General features: G+C 32.3%; 2 protein-coding genes and 1 pseudogene across 2 annotated transcripts; all 3 read right to left on the bottom strand.

Moving 5' to 3' along the window:
- Positions 1-693: 693 nt before the first annotated feature.
- LOC142543725 (protein DEHYDRATION-INDUCED 19 homolog 7-like) lies at positions 694-2,873 on the bottom strand. Its single transcript, XM_075651127.1, has 5 exons — positions 2,604-2,873; positions 2,353-2,516; positions 1,925-2,002; positions 1,393-1,655; positions 694-1,177 (listed from the first exon to the last, which is right to left on the bottom strand). Exons 1-5 carry the CDS (start codon positions 2,665-2,667, stop codon positions 1,090-1,092), a joined length of 657 nt encoding a protein of 218 aa, XP_075507242.1. The 5' UTR covers positions 2,668-2,873; the 3' UTR covers positions 694-1,089.
- A 793-nt stretch (positions 2,874-3,666) lies between these two features.
- LOC142543723 (COBRA-like protein 7) lies at positions 3,667-6,184 on the bottom strand. The gene is made up of 2 exons (XM_075651125.1): positions 5,253-6,184; positions 3,667-5,170 (listed from the first exon to the last, which is right to left on the bottom strand). Exons 1-2 carry the CDS (start codon positions 5,848-5,850, stop codon positions 3,756-3,758), a joined length of 2,013 nt encoding a protein of 670 aa, XP_075507240.1. The 5' UTR covers positions 5,851-6,184; the 3' UTR covers positions 3,667-3,755.
- A 9,158-nt stretch (positions 6,185-15,342) lies between these two features.
- LOC142543724 (putative galacturonosyltransferase-like 7) lies at positions 15,343-16,865 on the bottom strand (annotated as a pseudogene).
- Positions 16,866-18,988: the final 2,123 nt, after the last annotated feature.

The following is an 18,988-nucleotide window of genomic DNA, read 5'->3' as shown; positions in this document are numbered from 1 at the left end:
TGTGAAAACTGGAAATCATAATAAAATTCTAGGAAAGCATATAAATGAAGATTGAAATTTTGCTGAGATAATCTGCAGATTGTTGAGTTGTTCCCTTTATTTCTGCATATTTTTGTGCTATTGAGTTAAGTTGTCCCCTTGATTTCTGCTGATCTTCCTCTTTTCTTCTGATCTTGAGCGGTTCTTCCCACTCCCCTCACTAACCATGATCTTGCCACAATCTCTCCACGATCTTCTCCTACTTGGCCGACTTATTCAAAGTGACATGTTTCTTTGTCTCTAGATATTAATTTAAATTCCCGAGCTTGAACAATTAATTGGACTTGCGCAATTTTAGCTCAAACACTTATATAATAAATATCATTCAAAAGGTGCCCCAACATGATTACATCATTCACTAGATTAGATTAAATAAAAACAACAATTCTAACATCATTTGCTAAGCATTTATTTGCAAGAAAATTAATTAATATCTAATTTAATGATTTTATCAATCAATCAATGATATAACACATATATTACTTATCGATGTTATATTTTGGAACTTGGACTTCTTTAAAGCAAACAAACAAACGGTATAAACAAGTCAACACACGACCACATTATTTTTATATGAACACTTCCCATTACATATTCACCTCTACCTATATGACCATTATAATTTATTCAACTTTTATCATTTTAAACAAAAAATTATTTAAAACAAAAATAATAATAACTGTTCAAGCTCTAACATTACGTGTCATCTACAAGATAAGATGACTTACCCAAAAATACAATCAACGTCCATGACATTTTCCAATTCGGCTTGTAAAAATACATTTCTAGAACATATTTTTCGAAAAATACAATCAACCGTCACCTCACATTCATGAAACAAAAACTCAAAGATTAATGACTACACTAAAAAACTCAGAGAGGATAACAAAAGGTTTACACACATAGAAATAAACAGTTACCTATCTAAGCTTACATTAACTACATAGTCATTCACATCATCAATATTTTATACACGTGTGTCTAAAACATAAGCTAATGTTGTTTGTATATAACTTGCCCGGTCGGTTTTTTATGTCAATAATGAACTATTCATAAGTCATCAAGAATGGTGGACAATACTAATCCTTGTATGAAATCACAACTCACCCTCCCATCCTTCCTGTCTGATGGCTGAATTCTGCAACAAAGATGGATGGGAAGGGTGTCAAGAAAATTTGAAGCAACCATGATATATAGCTAAATGGAATTTGACGCATCACTATAAACAAATTTAGTAAAATAATTGCTCACATAAAATCTTGATTCGACTAAAGAAAAGGATAGTCTCCACAGTACTCCAATTTGAACTGAGAGCATACAATGAAAATCTGATTAAAAGCCATGGCTAAGTACCTTTCTGAAGAATCATTATCAGAGCTTTCCTTCGCTAATAAGCTCGTCTCAGTCGAAGAACTGGCATGAGCTGTTTGAGGTCGATAATCAGTGTGTGAATTATTGACAAATGACAATAGCATAGAATCAGCTGCCGCCTCAGAGGATGGAACGACACAAGGGGACTCCTTAATAAAACACAAATGTTTCTCTTGTAATTCTTTCCTCAACAAGAAAACTGCTGTACGAGAGCGGCCACTGCCATGTTTCTTATTACAGAGAGCGTACAAATAGGTCAAGGAAAACAGTAAGCACACGTCACGTTCATGATAACTATATGTCTATATCGATAGTTTATGTACTAATAGACAACATATGTACTACCATGATCACTACAAATCTTATATTTAAAATGTTTTGTTTAAAGTTTCACAAACTGCATACCACTAATATGATGTTTGCTTCATAAACAACATAAATATAACTGTGGCGACTGGCGACCTTAATCAAAACAGAAAATAGCTCTTTAATGTAAGGATTTTACAAAGGATATCTTTAAAACATTCTCATGCTGCACGATTACATGTGAGGCCATGTTTATGGTCACCTTCGAAGCACATACAGGACAGATCTGCATCAGATGTAACTATGATTAAAATACAAAATAGTTTCCATGTAACCAGACATTCATATGAGCAATATCCTCACTAAACAGTTTCACTCGACTATCCTTTCCGGTTCTGTCGCCAATCAAATGCAACAATAATACGATTGATCAATGGGAGAGAGCCACGCTAAGAAAAGTTCAGCTCAAAACCTCAAATATACACTAATTCTCACTCCCACCATTTAAACTTACTTCACTAGCTTCTTAATTATCAGGCGTCTGCTATCGTTTTCTAAAGGGATTTTTGCTCCGATTCATCAAAACCGTAGCGCATATATATTGAAAAAAACAATAAAGCTGGAAAAGGAAAATACCCCGGGTTTAACCTCCAATCGGTGGTCGGCGTCAATATGGCAGCACAAACCAAGAACATCAAAATCGTCGGTGCAAAATGGGCAAGCCAATTCATCTGATTTTCCTTCGTTGACTTCCTCATCCTCGTAATCTCCTTCCGTCTCTTGCCCATCACTATGGTTATCTATCAAGACGATCACAGAATTAAAAAAAAATCAGAAAACTAAGGGGATGCATCAGAACCAGCATACACGAGTGAGAGCAAACAGACCAAAATCATGTCTGGCACAAGACGAAAGCGCAGTCAGTAAATCATCATAAAATCGATCACCCATTTGGTATTTTAATTCAGGTATAAAATGTAACGCTAGTAGGGAAACAACAAGAGGGAGTTGAACATGTAAGGTAGGGTTTTGGATTTCTCCTGTGTTTATATGCAAGGCAAGTCCACGCAGGTGATATTGCGATAGAAGGGACCCGATCTATGTTCGGGTGGATCCGAATACCCGTGGACTGCCGCGTAGTTATAGTCAACTACCACTACTTTTTTTTCTTCACCGCCCACGAAAGCAACACAAATATTAATGTTTTTTTTAATAAAAATAAAAAAATAAAACGGAACCCGAACTGGGTGAGTATCGAGTAAATCTCGGGTAAAAACTTGTGTGAGACGATCTCACGAGTCGTATTTTGTGAGACGGATATCTTATTTGGGTCATCCATGAAAAATATTAGTTTTTATGCTAGAGTATTACTTTTTATTGTGAATATCTGTAGAGTTAACATGTCTCACGGATAAAAATTCGTGAGACCGTTTCACATGAAACCTACTCTAAATCCCAAGCTCACTGCAACCGTATTGGGTTCCAAGAAGAAATTGTTCAGAGAATCGAACTTATGTGCATCAATTTATTCTATCATTTTGGACATTCCAATCGTATATTAATGTATTATAGTAAAATAAATACAATTAGCGTATATAACATAATAATTTCACAATTAATGACAATTAAACATGTAATATTGATTCCGATACAAATTATAAGATAAAACAATAATCATTTGACTAAAACTTCGGTTCCTACACTGCAATAATCTCTTCAAAGGATCGAGCATCACAAAAACCATTTAACAGTGAATCTTTACTTGTATTAACAAATATAAAATGATTTTACTTTTTTAGATAATATCTGGAACATTATTTGGAGGATTGCTGGTAAAATAAATATGATCTAACTCGGGTTTTGAATTAATTTGCTCCCAAAAAATACTTCAAACTAAAACATAATAGCAATCCCTGGGCAACAAAAGCACAATAAAGTGACTGAGGTGCTTCATTATGAATTTTGTATATCTAAGTGATATATGTGGCAACAAAATATGTATAATACAATGATAAAGAATCGAACCTAATCACTGATAACTACAAACAAAATAACATTGAAAAAATGGCGATGAGTATAAACGAGGATGAATCAATTTTATAAGAATCGCTGGGAAGCATTGTTGGCAGCGAGCATTCCTCCCCATTGAAGTAAACTTTTGTGGGGAAGCCATCTCCTTGGCTTACTTCAATACCCTGTGTCTGTTTCTTGGTAAAAGATATCACCGATTGTTGAGTGCCCGGAACAGGCGGATCTTTTCTCGGGTTCGATCCGTTTCTCTCGGCAATCAAGTAGTTTTTTCCCGGGAGCCCCTGTAGAAACAGCGTGGTGTTGGCATTAGGAAGGGCTTTTCCATCTATGGAGTAAACCTTTTCAAATCCAGGCATGGCTTTATCCAGTTCAGCTGCGGCATACCAATCTGCGATATCGCTTTCCCCCCAGTTAAAAAGCGTGATTCTAGAAGTCCATCCATCTCTGAAATCGCTGAGCAAGTGCCAGTTTATGCTGACTCCACAATTATCTCCACAAGGCAATGGATTTGGGACGTCCCGGCTTTTCAAACTCGCAAATTCTTTGGCCATCCTAGTTCTGTTATCAAATGGGACTAAAAGGGCTTCTGATGGGAGGAGGAGTGGCGGCTCAGTGGCGCTGCAGACGTTGTTGGAGTTGCTAGCATTGTTGTTTCCGCAGCCACAGGCGCAAGTGTTGCATGGAATGATGGAATCGTTGAAAAAGGAAGAGAATGACACGCAACACTTCGGCTTCTTTGAATTTAGCCTGGTGATGTTGCAGGTGACTTGCCAGCTGGCGACGGTTGATGTTGTGGAGGGTAATCCACTCGGGTCGGGGAAATGGTTGGGGATGACCCGGATTGGCTGCCCGCACTGGTAATCAGGCCCGACCGTGCTGTTGATTTTCCAGTTCCGTGGAGGTGTGAGGTGAGTGCTATTGAGATTTGGTGGCATCTTGTAGACTTGCATCTGAAAGGCCGATTTGGATCTTCTCAAGTCCATAAAAGGCGAAAGAATGGTCCCGTCTCGACAACAGAAAGGAATCAATCCAAAATTCGTGTCGTTAGTCCTAGAAAGAGGGAGATCCATGATTGTAGGGGTTCGGTCACAGCTCAAAACCTTGGAGAAATCGAAATTCTTGTAAAAGTTGCCCTGATCACCAAATATACAGTCACCAGCATCAATAACTTTAGGATAAGCCCCCCTCATGGAATTGATGAATTCCCCTTCCATCCAATCCCACTTCAGGTTCCAGTTGTCGAGCCGACCAAAGGGGTTTTGGTTTGATATTGTGACTTGTACCCAGTAGTATGATTCATAAGTACTCGTCACATCGTACATGATTGAGAGATCACCATTTTGCAGTTGCGAGAAATCTTGGTCGAATGTGCTGTTTTGGTTTGAGTTCAAGTAGGGGATACAGCAAATATCAGTCTCGTTGCCTGCAAAACAACATACTGCAGCTTAATCAGATTGAACACTTTCACCATTAATAAGAAAAAGATCGTATTAATAAGTTGAAACCTCGAGTAGAAGGATTTAAGCAAGAATAGCCATCATTAGCAAGACTAATACTATGGGGCATGGGAACAGCTGGAGCCCTCACTCCAAACTGAGTGCCGACCAAATCGATCCGCACTTCCATTTGTGTAACATCTCCTGCAGTTTGAATGGCTGAATTGAGATCAGTCACGGAAGAACCCGACAAAATGGTACCATTGCCAACGTTGGCCGGCAGGGCTGTGCCATCAGCAAGCACCCCACCATTAGCAGATACCAAGATTTCATTGTGCTGGAAGCCCACAAAAACTCGCCAGTTCTTGAGTTTGTTGGGCCCGTTGTTGCGGACAAACAAGGTGGATATGAAGCGATACGGCTGGTGGGTGGGGTCAGATGGGTATAGGATGGGAGAGATTTCACTCCCGGTTTCGTAACGGTAAGTAACCAAGACGCCGTTGCACACTGCAGGTTGAGAAAGAGAAAGGGGAAGTACAGAAAAGATGGAGAAAATGGAAAGTGTTATGGAGAAGCTGGGAATGATATGAAAAGAGATGGCCATCACAACAAGAAGAGATGTAGTTGAGTAAATGATGATTATTTGGGGATAATAAATATGAAACATAAGTGAGCTTAGCTTGGTTTGAAGAAAGCATTACGATAGCATAGGAAAATAAGTTTGAAATGTTCTTGCAGACCACACATTTTTTATGTTTGATTAAGCAACTGCCGGCTTTGAATGGTGCTGGTGCTGCTGCTGCTGAGCAACACAGAGAATCGGTCTAACGTTGTCGATTTCCTTCATTGTCCAGTTCTTGCATTAAACTTTCCTTCTGAATTTAATAATACCATCTTGTGTTGTGTGTGGTTTTACACATTCAGCTTGATTGGTTGATATCAAAGTTGATTATGTAAATTATTTCAATAGTATTAACATCCAATATAAATGTCTTGACACATTATTTTGTTAATATAATGGATTAAACCTTTCGTAAATTTTCTTGTATAAGATACCATAAAATTCTTTTGCATATTAACTACTATACAATTATATTTAAAATTTTATAATAATTTCAAAAAAGTATTTTAGATAAATAATATGATCTTGAATGTAAGAGATTAAATGGCTATTGCAACAATGATGCAATAGTTTCATAAATTTCGGACCGTGTTTGGAGGAAAATTCCTGATTCGATCTCATTTGTTGAGGTCACTCCTAGTTCAGTCTCGAATAAATTTAATAAGCTAATTTAGTCCCAAACATTTCCAATTCAGTCTTTTAGTCAACTGCTTAGTCTCATATCTGAACAGTTTCAGAATCCCTCTCCTTTCCTGTGTAAGATCGGTTCATTGATGTTCCTCCGCCTAGAAGCCTGCCAGGAGCCGCTCATTGTCCGTGCAACCTCATGGCACTGGCGATCATCTCCCGCCCTCTTCGGCCCCGGGCCTCACATGCCCATCAGCTTCCGCTTGGTTCGTCCTCATACCGCACCGTACTCGGAGAGGTCAGCTCTGATACCAATTATAAAGCCCCAAATTCGACGACTATCCTCAACACTGTGAGCAAGATAGGTAGACAACATATCAAACAACTATATATATCTATTATATATATAAATATGTCACTTTAATTGTGAATTTACTTGAACATCCTTATTAATTATGACTTTATTATATATAAATATGTCACCTCAATAAATATGTCACTTCAATTTACTTGGACACCCTTATTAATTATGACTTTATTATATATAAATATATTACCTCAATAAATATGTCACTTCAATTGTGAATTTATTTGACACTTTTATTAATTATATGATTTTTTATCTATCTAACTATCAACTCAATACTAATATAAATATATGGATTTGAATTGTAAATACTTGGACACCCTTATTAATTATGAGTTTATTATATATAAATATGTCACCTCAATAAATATGTCACTTCAATTGTGAATTTACTTTGACACCTTTATTAATTATGATTTTTTATCTATCTAACTATCAACTCTATACTAATATAAATATATGGATTTGAATTGTGAATTTATATAAATGTCATTATTTTCATTCAATAATAATCATTAATACATGTTTATTTTTTGTTTGTCTTTCATCTATTCATTTAATAATTGTTTTTCATCTATTCATTTAATAATAATCATTAATACATTTTTATTTTTTTGTTTGCTTTTCATCTATTAATTAATGAAATTTAAAATATACATTTTATTTTTTGTTTGCTTTTCAGCTATTAATCTATAGAATTTAAAACCTACTGTTTGCTTTTCATCTATTAATCTATATAATTTAAAACCTACTAAAAATTGGAGTGTGTTAGAATATACATGTTTTTTGTTTGTTTAGCTATCATCGATTAATGTATTATAAAATAAATTGAAGAAAATATAATTTAGTCATCATTTTTTGTAATAAAATTTATACTCTATTTTTTAAATATATATATATATATATACATTTTTAATGAAATTTAAATTAAATAAAAGAATAATGAAATTTGAATTTTTGTTTGATTTCTATTTTTTTATTAATTAATGAATTTTAAAATATATCGAATAAAAATGAAGTTTATACTATTGTTCAAAATTTTATAGTTCTCCAATTTTAGTAGGTTTTATGTGAAACAGTTTCATTGTTATATAGTCCTGAGAAGGGCTGACCCAGTCATTTTCGGAGTGAATGAATCAATTTCATAAGAGTTTCTGTGTCAATTTTATTTTTAACTTAAATAAATTAAAATATATGAATAACGTAAATAATAATAATTAATATATTTCTCTTGGCTTGTTTGTTTTTTTCCATCTATTATTTAATATATTTTAAAATAAATTAAAGAAAAATAAAATTTAACCACCAGTTTTTAGAATGAAATTTAAATTAAGCATTTATTTTTTAGAATGAATTTACACATCATTTTTCTGTTATATAGTCCTGAGAAGGACTGACCCAGTCATTTTTGGAGTGAATGAATCAATTTCATAAGAGTTTCTGTGTCAATTTTATTTTTAACTTAAATAAATTAAAATATATGAATAACGTAAATAATAATAATTAATATATTTCTCTTAGCTTGTTTGTTTTTTTCCATCTATTATTTAATATATTTTAAAATAAATTGAAGAAAAATAAAATTTAACCACCAGAAATTTAAATTAAGCATTTATTTTTTAGAATGAAATTTACACATCATTTTTTTGTTATATAGTCCTGAGAAGGACTGACCCAGTCATTTTTGGAGTGAATGAATCAATTTCATAAGAGTTTCTGTGTCAATTTTATTTTTAACTTAAATAAATTAAAATATATGAATAACGTAAATAATAATAATTACTATATTTCTCTTAGCTTGTTTGTTTTTTTCCATCTATTATTTAATATATTTTAAAATAAATTGAAGAAAAATAAAATTTAACCACCAGTTTTTAGAATGAAATTTAAATTAAGCCTTCATTTTTTAGAATGAAATTTACATATCATTTTTTTAAAAAAATTATATCGAATAAAAATGAAGTTTACACTATTGTTCAAAATTTTATAGTTCTCCAATTTTTAGTAGGTTTTATGTAAAACAGTTTCATTGTTATATAGTCTTGAGAGGGGCTGATCCAGTCATTTCCGGAGTGAAAAATAATTTTTTTAATGATTCAAGTTGGATATGAGACATGTTTCACAAAATTCACTCGTGAAACAATCTCATAGGAGTTTCTGTGTCAATTTTATTTTAAACTTAAATAAATTAACATATATGAATAACGTAAATAATAATAATTAATATATTTCTCTTCGCTTGTTTGTTTTTTCCATCTATTATTTAATATATTTTAAAAAAATTGAAATATAAATATGTCATTTCAATTGTGAATTTACTTTGACACCCTTATTAATTATGACTTTATTATATATAAATATATCACTATGTCACTTCAATAAATATGTCATTTCAATTGTGAATTTACTTCGACAACATTATTAATTATGACTTTTTATCTATCTATCTACTCTATATACTAATATAAATATATGGATTTGAATTGTGAATTTATATAAATGTCATTATCTTCATTCAATAATATTCATTAATACATGTTTATTTTTTGTTTGTTTTTCATCTATTCATTTTATAATAATCATTAATATATTTTTATTTTTTGTTTACTTTTCATCTATTAATTAATAGAATTTAAAATATACATGTTTATTTTTTTGTTTGCTTTTCATCTATTAATCTAGAATTTGAAACCTGCTGTTTGTTTTTCATCTATTAATTTATAGATTTTAAAACCTACTAAAAATTAGAGTTTGATAAAATATACATGTATTTTGTTTTTTTGTTATCAGCGATTAATGTATTATAAAATAAATTGAAAAAAATATAATTTAGTCACCATTTTTTGGAATGAAATTTACACTCTATTATTTTTCTAAAAAAATATATATCTTTAATTAAATTTATTATCTATATAAATATGTCACCTTTCCAATTGTGAATTTACTTTGACACCCTTATTAATTATGACTTTATTATATATAAATATGTCACTATGTCACTTCAATAAATATGTCACTTTAATTGTGAATTTACTTTGACATCTTTATTAATTATGACTTTTTATCTATCTATCTAAATCTATCTATATCAATCAATACTAATATAAATATATGGATTTGAATTGTGAATTTATATAAATGTCCTTATTTTCATTCAATAATAATCATTAATACATGTTTATTTTTTGTTTGTTTTTCATCTATTCATTTAATAATTGTTTTTCATCTATTCATTTAATAATAATCATTAATACATTTTTAATTTTTTGTTTGCTTTTCATCTATTAATTAATGGAATTTAAAATATACATGTTTATTTTTTGTTTGCTTTTCATCTATTAATCTATAGAATTTAAAACATACTGGTTTTCATCTATTAATTAATAAAATTTAAAACTTACTAAAAATTGGAGTTTATTAAAATATACATGTTTTTTGTTTGTTTGTTATCAGCGATTAATGTATTATAAAATAAATTGAAGAAAATATAATTTAGTCATCATTTTTTGTAATGAAATTTACAATCTATTTTTTTTAAAAAAATATATCTTTAAATATAAATATATGGATTTGAATTGTGAATTTATATAAATGCCCTTATCTTCATTCAATAATAATCATTAATGCATGTTTATTTTTTGTTTGTTTTTTATATATTCATTTAATAATTGTTTTTCATCTATTAATTTAATAATTATTATTAATACATTTTTATTTTTTTGTTTGTTTTTCATCTATTAATTAATGAAATTTAAAATATACATGTTTTTTTTGTTTGCTTTTCATCTATTAATCTATAGAATTTAAAACCTACTAAAAATTTGAGTTTGTTAAAATATACATTTTTTTGTTTGTTTGTTATCAACGATTAATGTATAATAAAATAAATTGAAAAAAATATAATTTAGTCATCATTTTTTTGTAATGAAATTTACACTATATTTTTTAAAAATATATATATCTTTAATGAAATTTAAATTAAATACAATAATAATGAAATTTGCATTTTTGTTTGATTTATATTTTTTTATTAATTAATGAATTTTAAAATATATCGAATAAAAATGAAATTTACACTATTATTCAAAATTTTATAGTTCTCCAATTTTTAGTAGGTTTTATGTGAAACAATTTCATTGTTATATAGTCCTGAGAGGGGCTGACCCAGTCATTTTCGGAGTTAATGAAACAATCTCATAGGAGTTTCTGTGTCAATTTTATTTTTAACTTAAATAAATTAACATATATGAATAACGTAAATAATAATAATTAATATATTTCTCTTATCTTATTTGTTTTTTTTCCATCTATTATTAATATATTTAAAAATAAATTGAAGAAAAATAAAATTTAGCCACCAGTTCTTATAATGAAATTTAAATTAAGCCTTCATTTTTTAGAATGAAATTTACACATCATTTTTTTAAAAAAATTATATCGAATAAAAATAAAGTTTACACTATTGTTCAAAATTTTACAGTTCTCCAATTTTTAGTAGGTTTTATGTGAAACAGTTTCATTGTTATATAGTCTTGAGAGGGGCTGACCCAGTTATTTCCAGACTGAAAAATAAAATTTTTCATGATTCAACTCGGATATGAGACATGTTTCACAAAATTCACTCGTGAAACAATCTCATAGGAGTTTCTGTGTCAATTTTATTTTTAACTTAAATAAATTAACATATATGAATAACGTAAATAATAATAATTAATATATTTCTCTTCGCTTGTTTGTTTTTTCCATATATTATTTAATTATTTTAAAATAAATTGAAAAAAAATAAAATTTAGTCACCAATTTTTAGAATGAAATTTTAATTAAGTCTTCATTTTTTAGAATGAAATTTACACATCATTTTTTTTTTAAAAAAAATTATATTTTTAATAAAATTTAAAATAATAATAGTAATAATAATAAATACATGTTCTATTGTTTGTTTTTTCCCAACTATTAATTAATTGTAAATAAAATTGAAAAATGAAATTTAGTCACCATTTTTTGAAATGAAATTTATACTTTATTTGTTTTAAAAAATATATCTTTAATAGAATTTAAATAAATAGAAGAATAATAAAATTTACAATATATTTTCACACAATGAATTACATACTTATTTTAAAAATAATTTTTTTGTTTGACTTCTTTTTTTTTATTTGTGAACTCTATCTTTATTTAATTTTTTCCCTTTATTTGATTTTTTACATTAATTAATGCATTTAAAATAAATCGAATGAAAATTAAGTATACATACACCCTTGTTCAAAATTTTATAGTTCTACAATTTTTGAATTGGTCTTCTGTGAGCCGGTCTCATGGATATATCCTTCAAATGGGCCAACCGATCAATTTTTCAGAGTGAAAAACAATAATTTTTCATGATTAGAGTATGATATGAAACATGTTTCATAAAATTGACCTCGTGAAACAGTCTCGTAGGAGTTTTTATGCAATTTTAAATTTTAATTTGAGTAAATTAACATCCATTAATAATGTAAATAATACACGACTAATAAATTTGAAAATTCCCAGGAGTTTACTCCATCCCAGTACTACCATCACTCTTGCACGCTTAACTCAACAAAACTGAATGATAGTGAAAGATTTATCTTTTAGTTCGAATTTTTCTTAATATTTATGTCAAAAGTTATATTTGTTACCCACGACACAATATTTATGTCTTATAATTGTGATTTATTGTGCAAAGCCCTATACTAAGCTAATAGTGAACATAATGAGGATTGCATTGATGTGGCTGTCAATTTGCCAAATCGTTAAATTCTATGCATGACAAACACAAATAATTTTTTGGTACCATAAGAAAACACTTCAAAAAAATCAAAATGAGTTTAAATTAATTTTATGTGTAATAATTACTCTTATATACATCAAAGGGTTAAAATAAATAAATAAAAATGAATTCAAATTGTTTTTATGTAAAACAAATTACTTTACATCTACAGTTACTTAAAATGATTTATAAGATTTTTAAAATTTTCTTATGTTTTTTTTTAAAAAATTTTATATATATATATATATATATATATATATATAAAATTTTAAAAATCAGCCGAGTTTTTGAATAATTATCGTAAACATCAAGGAAAGATATGAAATTGTCAATGATGTTTTTTTTACTAGATAAAATGATATTTGGTTGGACTTGCTAACAAAAATGCAGAAAAACAAAATCTAAGGAGGTTTATTCAATGTAGGAAATTTATTGATTTTTAATGATTTTTGTAGATTTTAAAAGTATAGAGATATTCAATTAAGACTTTTACATATTCTATAAAAGTCTAGTGGTATCAAAATAGACTTTCATAGAGTTTTAAAAAGTGGTATTCAACATTGACTTTTTAAAACTCTATAAAAGTCTAGAGGTATTCAAATTTTCAATAGACTTTTAATAATTTCATGGAATTCATTAACATACAAACATTAAAGTCTAAGTACAACTATAAATTGTCAAAAATTGTATGAGGTTCAACCCAAAGATTTGAATGGATTTTTTAAAACTTTTAACTCATATACAAGCTATTTATTTCTCTCTCTGTCGCTTCACATCACATCTCCTTATTTTCTCTTCTCTCATCTATCCCTATCACTCTCTCAAATTTTCGAATTGAGTCTCTATTATATTTTCATCTCTTCTTTCAATTTTTTAGTTTTTTGGCCGATTGTTTATTTAATAATTTTTTATTTTAATATCGTAGGAAATTTTGAATTCTAGAATTGATTTTGTGATTTTTAAATTATGATTTATACAAATTAATGTAATATTCAATAATAATAAAAGATGATCCAAAAAAATGCCGCTTAATTCTTAATAATTGAATAACCTCGCAACAATCATGATTTTTAAATTATTTTTAGCATTTTCCATTAATACGTAAGCTATGATATTTTTATAAAAAATTATATCCACACAATGATAAATAATATTCTTTTCACATGTATATTATCAATTCAAAAACAAGATTACAGATTAATCAATTGATGTATTTTTAAAAATTTACAAACATGAATACAAACTCACATATATACACATGTAAGGATTAAATGATTTAACTTTTAAATAAGTAAATTTATTTATTAATATAAATTTTGAAAAATTATTTCAAATTGAATATGTTATATATGTCAATTAATTATTGATTCAAAGAAATTAATAAAAATAATATGTTATAATTAAGTACAAAATGTATAAAATTTTATTAAAAAAAATTCACAGAAGTCTATAAAAATCTTGCAAAAAAGTCTACATGAATCCACATAAATATGTTTATAAATATATGAGATTATGTAAAAGTCAATAAAAATCTATCAAATCTATAAAAGTCTATCATTTGAAAAAGTTATTAAAAGTCATCAGAACTCTGAATTGAATACACCCCACTAAATTCAGAAAGCCAAAAACTATAATTGTTAGGTTTAAAATTCAGCTTCCTATTCGATTTTTTTTTTTTTTAAAAAAAAAACTACAATCTCTGTCTCTACTTGATAAAAGATGTATTTTAGGATTTTCGTAGGGGATTAACAAGAGATCTAAACCGGAATTTCCACTGTGGCAAGAATTGGATTTGCCGGTCAATAGCTAGCAGTAAAGCTAAAAGTTATAGCCAACATGTCAACAAAAGCTCAAGAGGATGGAATGGCAAATGTCTGTCTGGGCTATCCTCAACAGTTGTATGCATAGAATGTCTGCATGACGCATTCAATTTCTTACAACCAGAATCACACAGTGTACATTACTATTATTATTATGGGAGAGTGGATGATAAAAGACAAAATTATAGTATACTAGAGCATTTACATCTCTGATGAAAGTGTGACTTATACAAGTAATTATCCAACAGTCAAATGACTGAATGCTTATTTCAACATACACCAGTAACATATTGGGGGAAAAAAATTCTTAAGACATCTGCAAACAGCTTAGTCTAATATAATATGGGTTTTTCCAGCTCACAACTCTTTGTTTATCCAAGAATCCCACCACAGCCGGCACCTCCACCATCACAAGAAAAACAGAATACAAACCTAGCAATCTCCTAATCATCCATCTTCAAAGCTTTGGCCTTTTCACCACTAATTTATTACATCTAAAGACTGGAACCTTTTGCCAAGAATAACATAACAAAATATTATCCAAATACTAAGGACAACCACCGATATGTGCTAGACCCACCACTACCATTTTCATTTAAGAATATGTTTTTCGTAAATCATTATCTCTAATAACAATTCCCTTAGTGAAGAAGACCCACCAACCAACTAAACCTTAGCTGTCATATATTCCTATACAGGCATGGCTAATTACTAAACTAGACGCAAGTAGGCCGACAATATCGAGGCCTCAGGACTTTCCAAACGCATTTTAGTCATTTTCAGTCGGAAAGCGACGGTTCTTCTAGTTCCTATCAAGCCAGATAATTAATTCAGCAAACAAAAGCGACAAGGACTTAACTTTGCCATAAAGAAACAATCTTGAACAAACAATGAGGCATTCTTTTCTTTTATTTAAGGGGATGGGAACAATAGAATACAAATCAGGAGTTAATTTTTTTTTAAAAAAAAAGTTAAAGAAGAAGGAATATCAAAGAAAATGGATAAAAACAAATAAAAATGTGAAAAAATTATGATAAAAAAAATAAAAAGTCACTGGAGCAATTTACCGGCTAAGTGGTTTTACAGATTCACGTCGAGTGTCGGTACAAATCAAAGGGGGCCCACAATGAGTCGAGTGGACAAGGTTGATTAGAGTCTAGCCGGAGCCACGGCTTGCCGCTGCCGCTCCAGTGTAGCAAGCTCACTGGACCGGGGTGAAGGTTCCTGCAGCTCCCGCGCACATTATCCCCTCCCAGGCCATGCTGATTCCAACGGTGCTCGATGGGTGCCACGTGCCCCGCGAACACGAGCAGATACGGCGGGAGTGAGCCGAGCTCGTATATCCTGTACGGGTTCGTCTTCTGTATCTCCATCCACCACTCAATCTGGCGAGTGTACCCGAACCGCCTCCACTTTCCGAGATCTATAACCATCACACCTGTGTTGAAATAACAGGGGCTCCGGCCAGAAAACACGCCGGCGAATCTTGCGTCCAACCAGAAATGCTTCGTGAAATACTTGGTGAAATTGGCGTGGCAATATTCGGGTGCCCCGATAGTCTTATTCCCCAAACTAGTGCTCCAAAGCTTCCAAATGTCATCGACCAGAACTAGATCCGAATCCAGATATATGACCCGCTTCACGCAGGATTCCAGAAGATCGGCCAGATAATTCCTCGCATAATTCAGGGGCTGTTCAAGCGCTTGCCTCACGGAGCTTGATATCAGGCTCCGGACTTCGTTCAGGGTCAAAATAATAAACTTTGAATTTCAACTGGGGGAAAGTTGAACGGACTAGGGTATCCAAACCCGTTTCTGAAACAAGGAAATGGAAGAACACGCTTTCCGGACACTTAGAACGCTGGAGAATCGAATGGACGGCGGCCAATGAACCTCGCAGATACTCGACATCGAGAGTAATAGCCACGTGAACGAGAGAAGGATCGCAGACGCTGGGTTTCCCCAACGGTGTCGAGTGGCACTCGTGGGCATTGCGGAAGGCTTCGACTTTTCGAAAGGAAAAATTGTCAGAAGGGTTTGTAGATGTGCGGAATCTGTCGGTGTGAGACGATGTAATAGCTTCTGCAGGGTGAAAAGATCGCAAGGAAGGAGAAAGAACAAGCATAACCATTGCTGCGGAGAAAAAACCAGAGAATCTCATAATCCACGGCATTTTGGGTCTGTGGTGGGTTTACAGATAAGAGTGAATGGAAGAGAGGAGGTCCGCCAGAGTGGGAGGATTCAGGAAAGACATGAGAGAGAGAAACAAGAAAATGGATGGGGCGCTCTCTCTGTCTGTCTGCTGCGTTTTAGATTTTCAGGAAATCAAAGTTTCTGGGTTTTGTTTGTTCTGCTTCCACCAATAGAAATCCACAGAATTAGATTTTATATTATTTGGCACTCAAAATCTGTCTGTGTAAAATGATCAAGGATAAAAAAAAGGTGGTGGCAGAGTTGGGAAAGGTGATTTGAAATTAATTTGCAATGTAGGAATTCAAACGGACAGGTAAATAATTATTACAACTTTTTTATTTGGCAAATCCAATTTTATATCTTTTACATCGAGCGTGCGTTTCGGACAGAAGTTTCAAACGAACGAAAGTAACAAGTTGTGAATGGACTTGTTTGTTTCCAAAATATCATTATCTCACCGACGCTCTTATGCTCGCAAAGCCATTTGAGTAAATAAATGGTTGCAATATTAGCAAAATTGAGTTATATATATTGATATCGACTTTCATGTAAGAACTAATTATCATTAGTTTCTGATATCCCTGTAAAGTCCGGGTTAATAATGACCCGGGTTATCGGTTGAATAGCCCGGATCAGAAGCAACCTGCCCGGGTACTTTTCTTCCACCCGGTTTCTCATACAGGTACCCAGGTAACCAACTACCTAGGTCACCTCGAGAATTGCACCACACTCGAGTGTGATCGATACAGGCAGTCTAATCCGTCAGAACCACTTGGGTTTGGAGTGTCCGAGAAGTCATCAGAAGCTTGTATGATAAACCGACTTAGTAGGTGGTGTGATAATCAAGGTAACTACCCATTCTTCCACTATAAATAGCAAGTATTAAAGTCATTTAATGATTCTGAAATCCTTGAACTAGAAGCACTTACATATTTCCTCTCAAATATTGCTTGTGTTCATAAAAAAGCCTGCTGACTTAAGCATCGGAGTGGTCACGCCGGACATCCCTCCGGCGCCCATTCACGAGTTACTTTCTTGTTTGCAGGTGTGGATCCAAGCCATTATCTTCACTCAAATTCCCAAACATTATAAATTATTGATTTGCTCCGTTGGAGCCCCGTACCCGGCTCACCCATTTTAACGAGATCACATCATTGGCGCCGTCTGTGGGAATTCACTGAGTTCGAGACGTTGATATGGCTCGTACGAGAAGAACCAACCAGGGTAATTCTCACGCCCAGGGTGATGGGGGGCAAACTTCAAGACAAGCTGATGTTAATAACATTGGAACAAACCTCATTACCCTGACCCCTGAAGAGTTAAAGAAAATGATGGCCGATGCTGTTGTGCTAGATATGGCCAGGAAGGAGGTCTCTCACCCTGTCACACCACCCGGTGATAAACAGGGACGTGATCAGGGATTTGAGCAGGAGCAGGAGCAGGGGCAGGGAAGGAGGGATAACGAGATGGTAGGAGAAGACGAGGGATCCAGTGCTGGGTCCAAATCTCCTACCGTGTCAGAGGAATTGATGGAATTAAGGCAGAAGATGAAGGTCTTGGAAGGACAGTTGGAAAGACGGAGCGTTGCCCGAGCAGTCCCGAGAGGATGCCCGTTTTCTGATATCATTGTCCGGGAGCCTCTTCCTGGAAATTTCAAATCTGCGAAGGTGAAAGACTATGATGGCAATGCAGACCCGGAGGAACACCTGGCCAGGTTTGAAAATATGGCCATGTTGCACTGTTACACTGATAGAATCAAGTGCAAGGTGTTCCTAACAACACTGGTGGATTCAGCTCAGATGTGGTTCGAAGGCTTGACTTCCCAAAGTATCAGTTCCTTTGAAGACTTCCAGAAGGTGTTTTTACACCATTTTAGCAGCAGTAAAAAGTACAAAAAGACTGCTTTTAGTCTTTTTGAAGTTAAGAAGAACCCAGAAGAGAGTTTAAGGGCCTATATCAGAAGATTCAACAGAGTGGCCCTAGACGTCCCTACTTGTGCCACTGAAACAAAGACTACTGCATTCACCCAGGGTTTGAGAGAGGGTGAGTTCTTCAAGTCACTAACTAAGAAGGTGCAGGGAGATTTCGAGGATCTATTGTCGCGAGCAGAAAAATATATCAATATGGAGGAGGCCCAGAAACAGAAGAAGGACGCTGTGAGAAAGGAAAAAGGAGACCGAATGTCTAAGCCCGAGGAGAGGGGACAGAAAAGAGGCAATACAGGGCACTTTTCTCACCACGTACCTCTGAAAATTGCTCGGGAGAGGGAAGTGCAGGAGTGAAACAGAGATTTGGCCCCAGATCATCAGTTATCCCGGCCAGAAAAGAGTGGATTTTGCTCTTTTCACAAAGTATGCCACCATAACACTGAAAACTGCAAGGCACT

Source organism: Primulina tabacum, chromosome 4 (genome assembly GCF_025594145.1).
Source record: "Primulina tabacum isolate GXHZ01 chromosome 4, ASM2559414v2, whole genome shotgun sequence".
Taxonomy (NCBI): Eukaryota; Viridiplantae; Streptophyta; class Magnoliopsida; order Lamiales; family Gesneriaceae; genus Primulina; species Primulina tabacum.
Note: the sequence above shows the minus strand (reverse complement) of the source record. Positions and strands in the feature narration are given on the sequence as shown.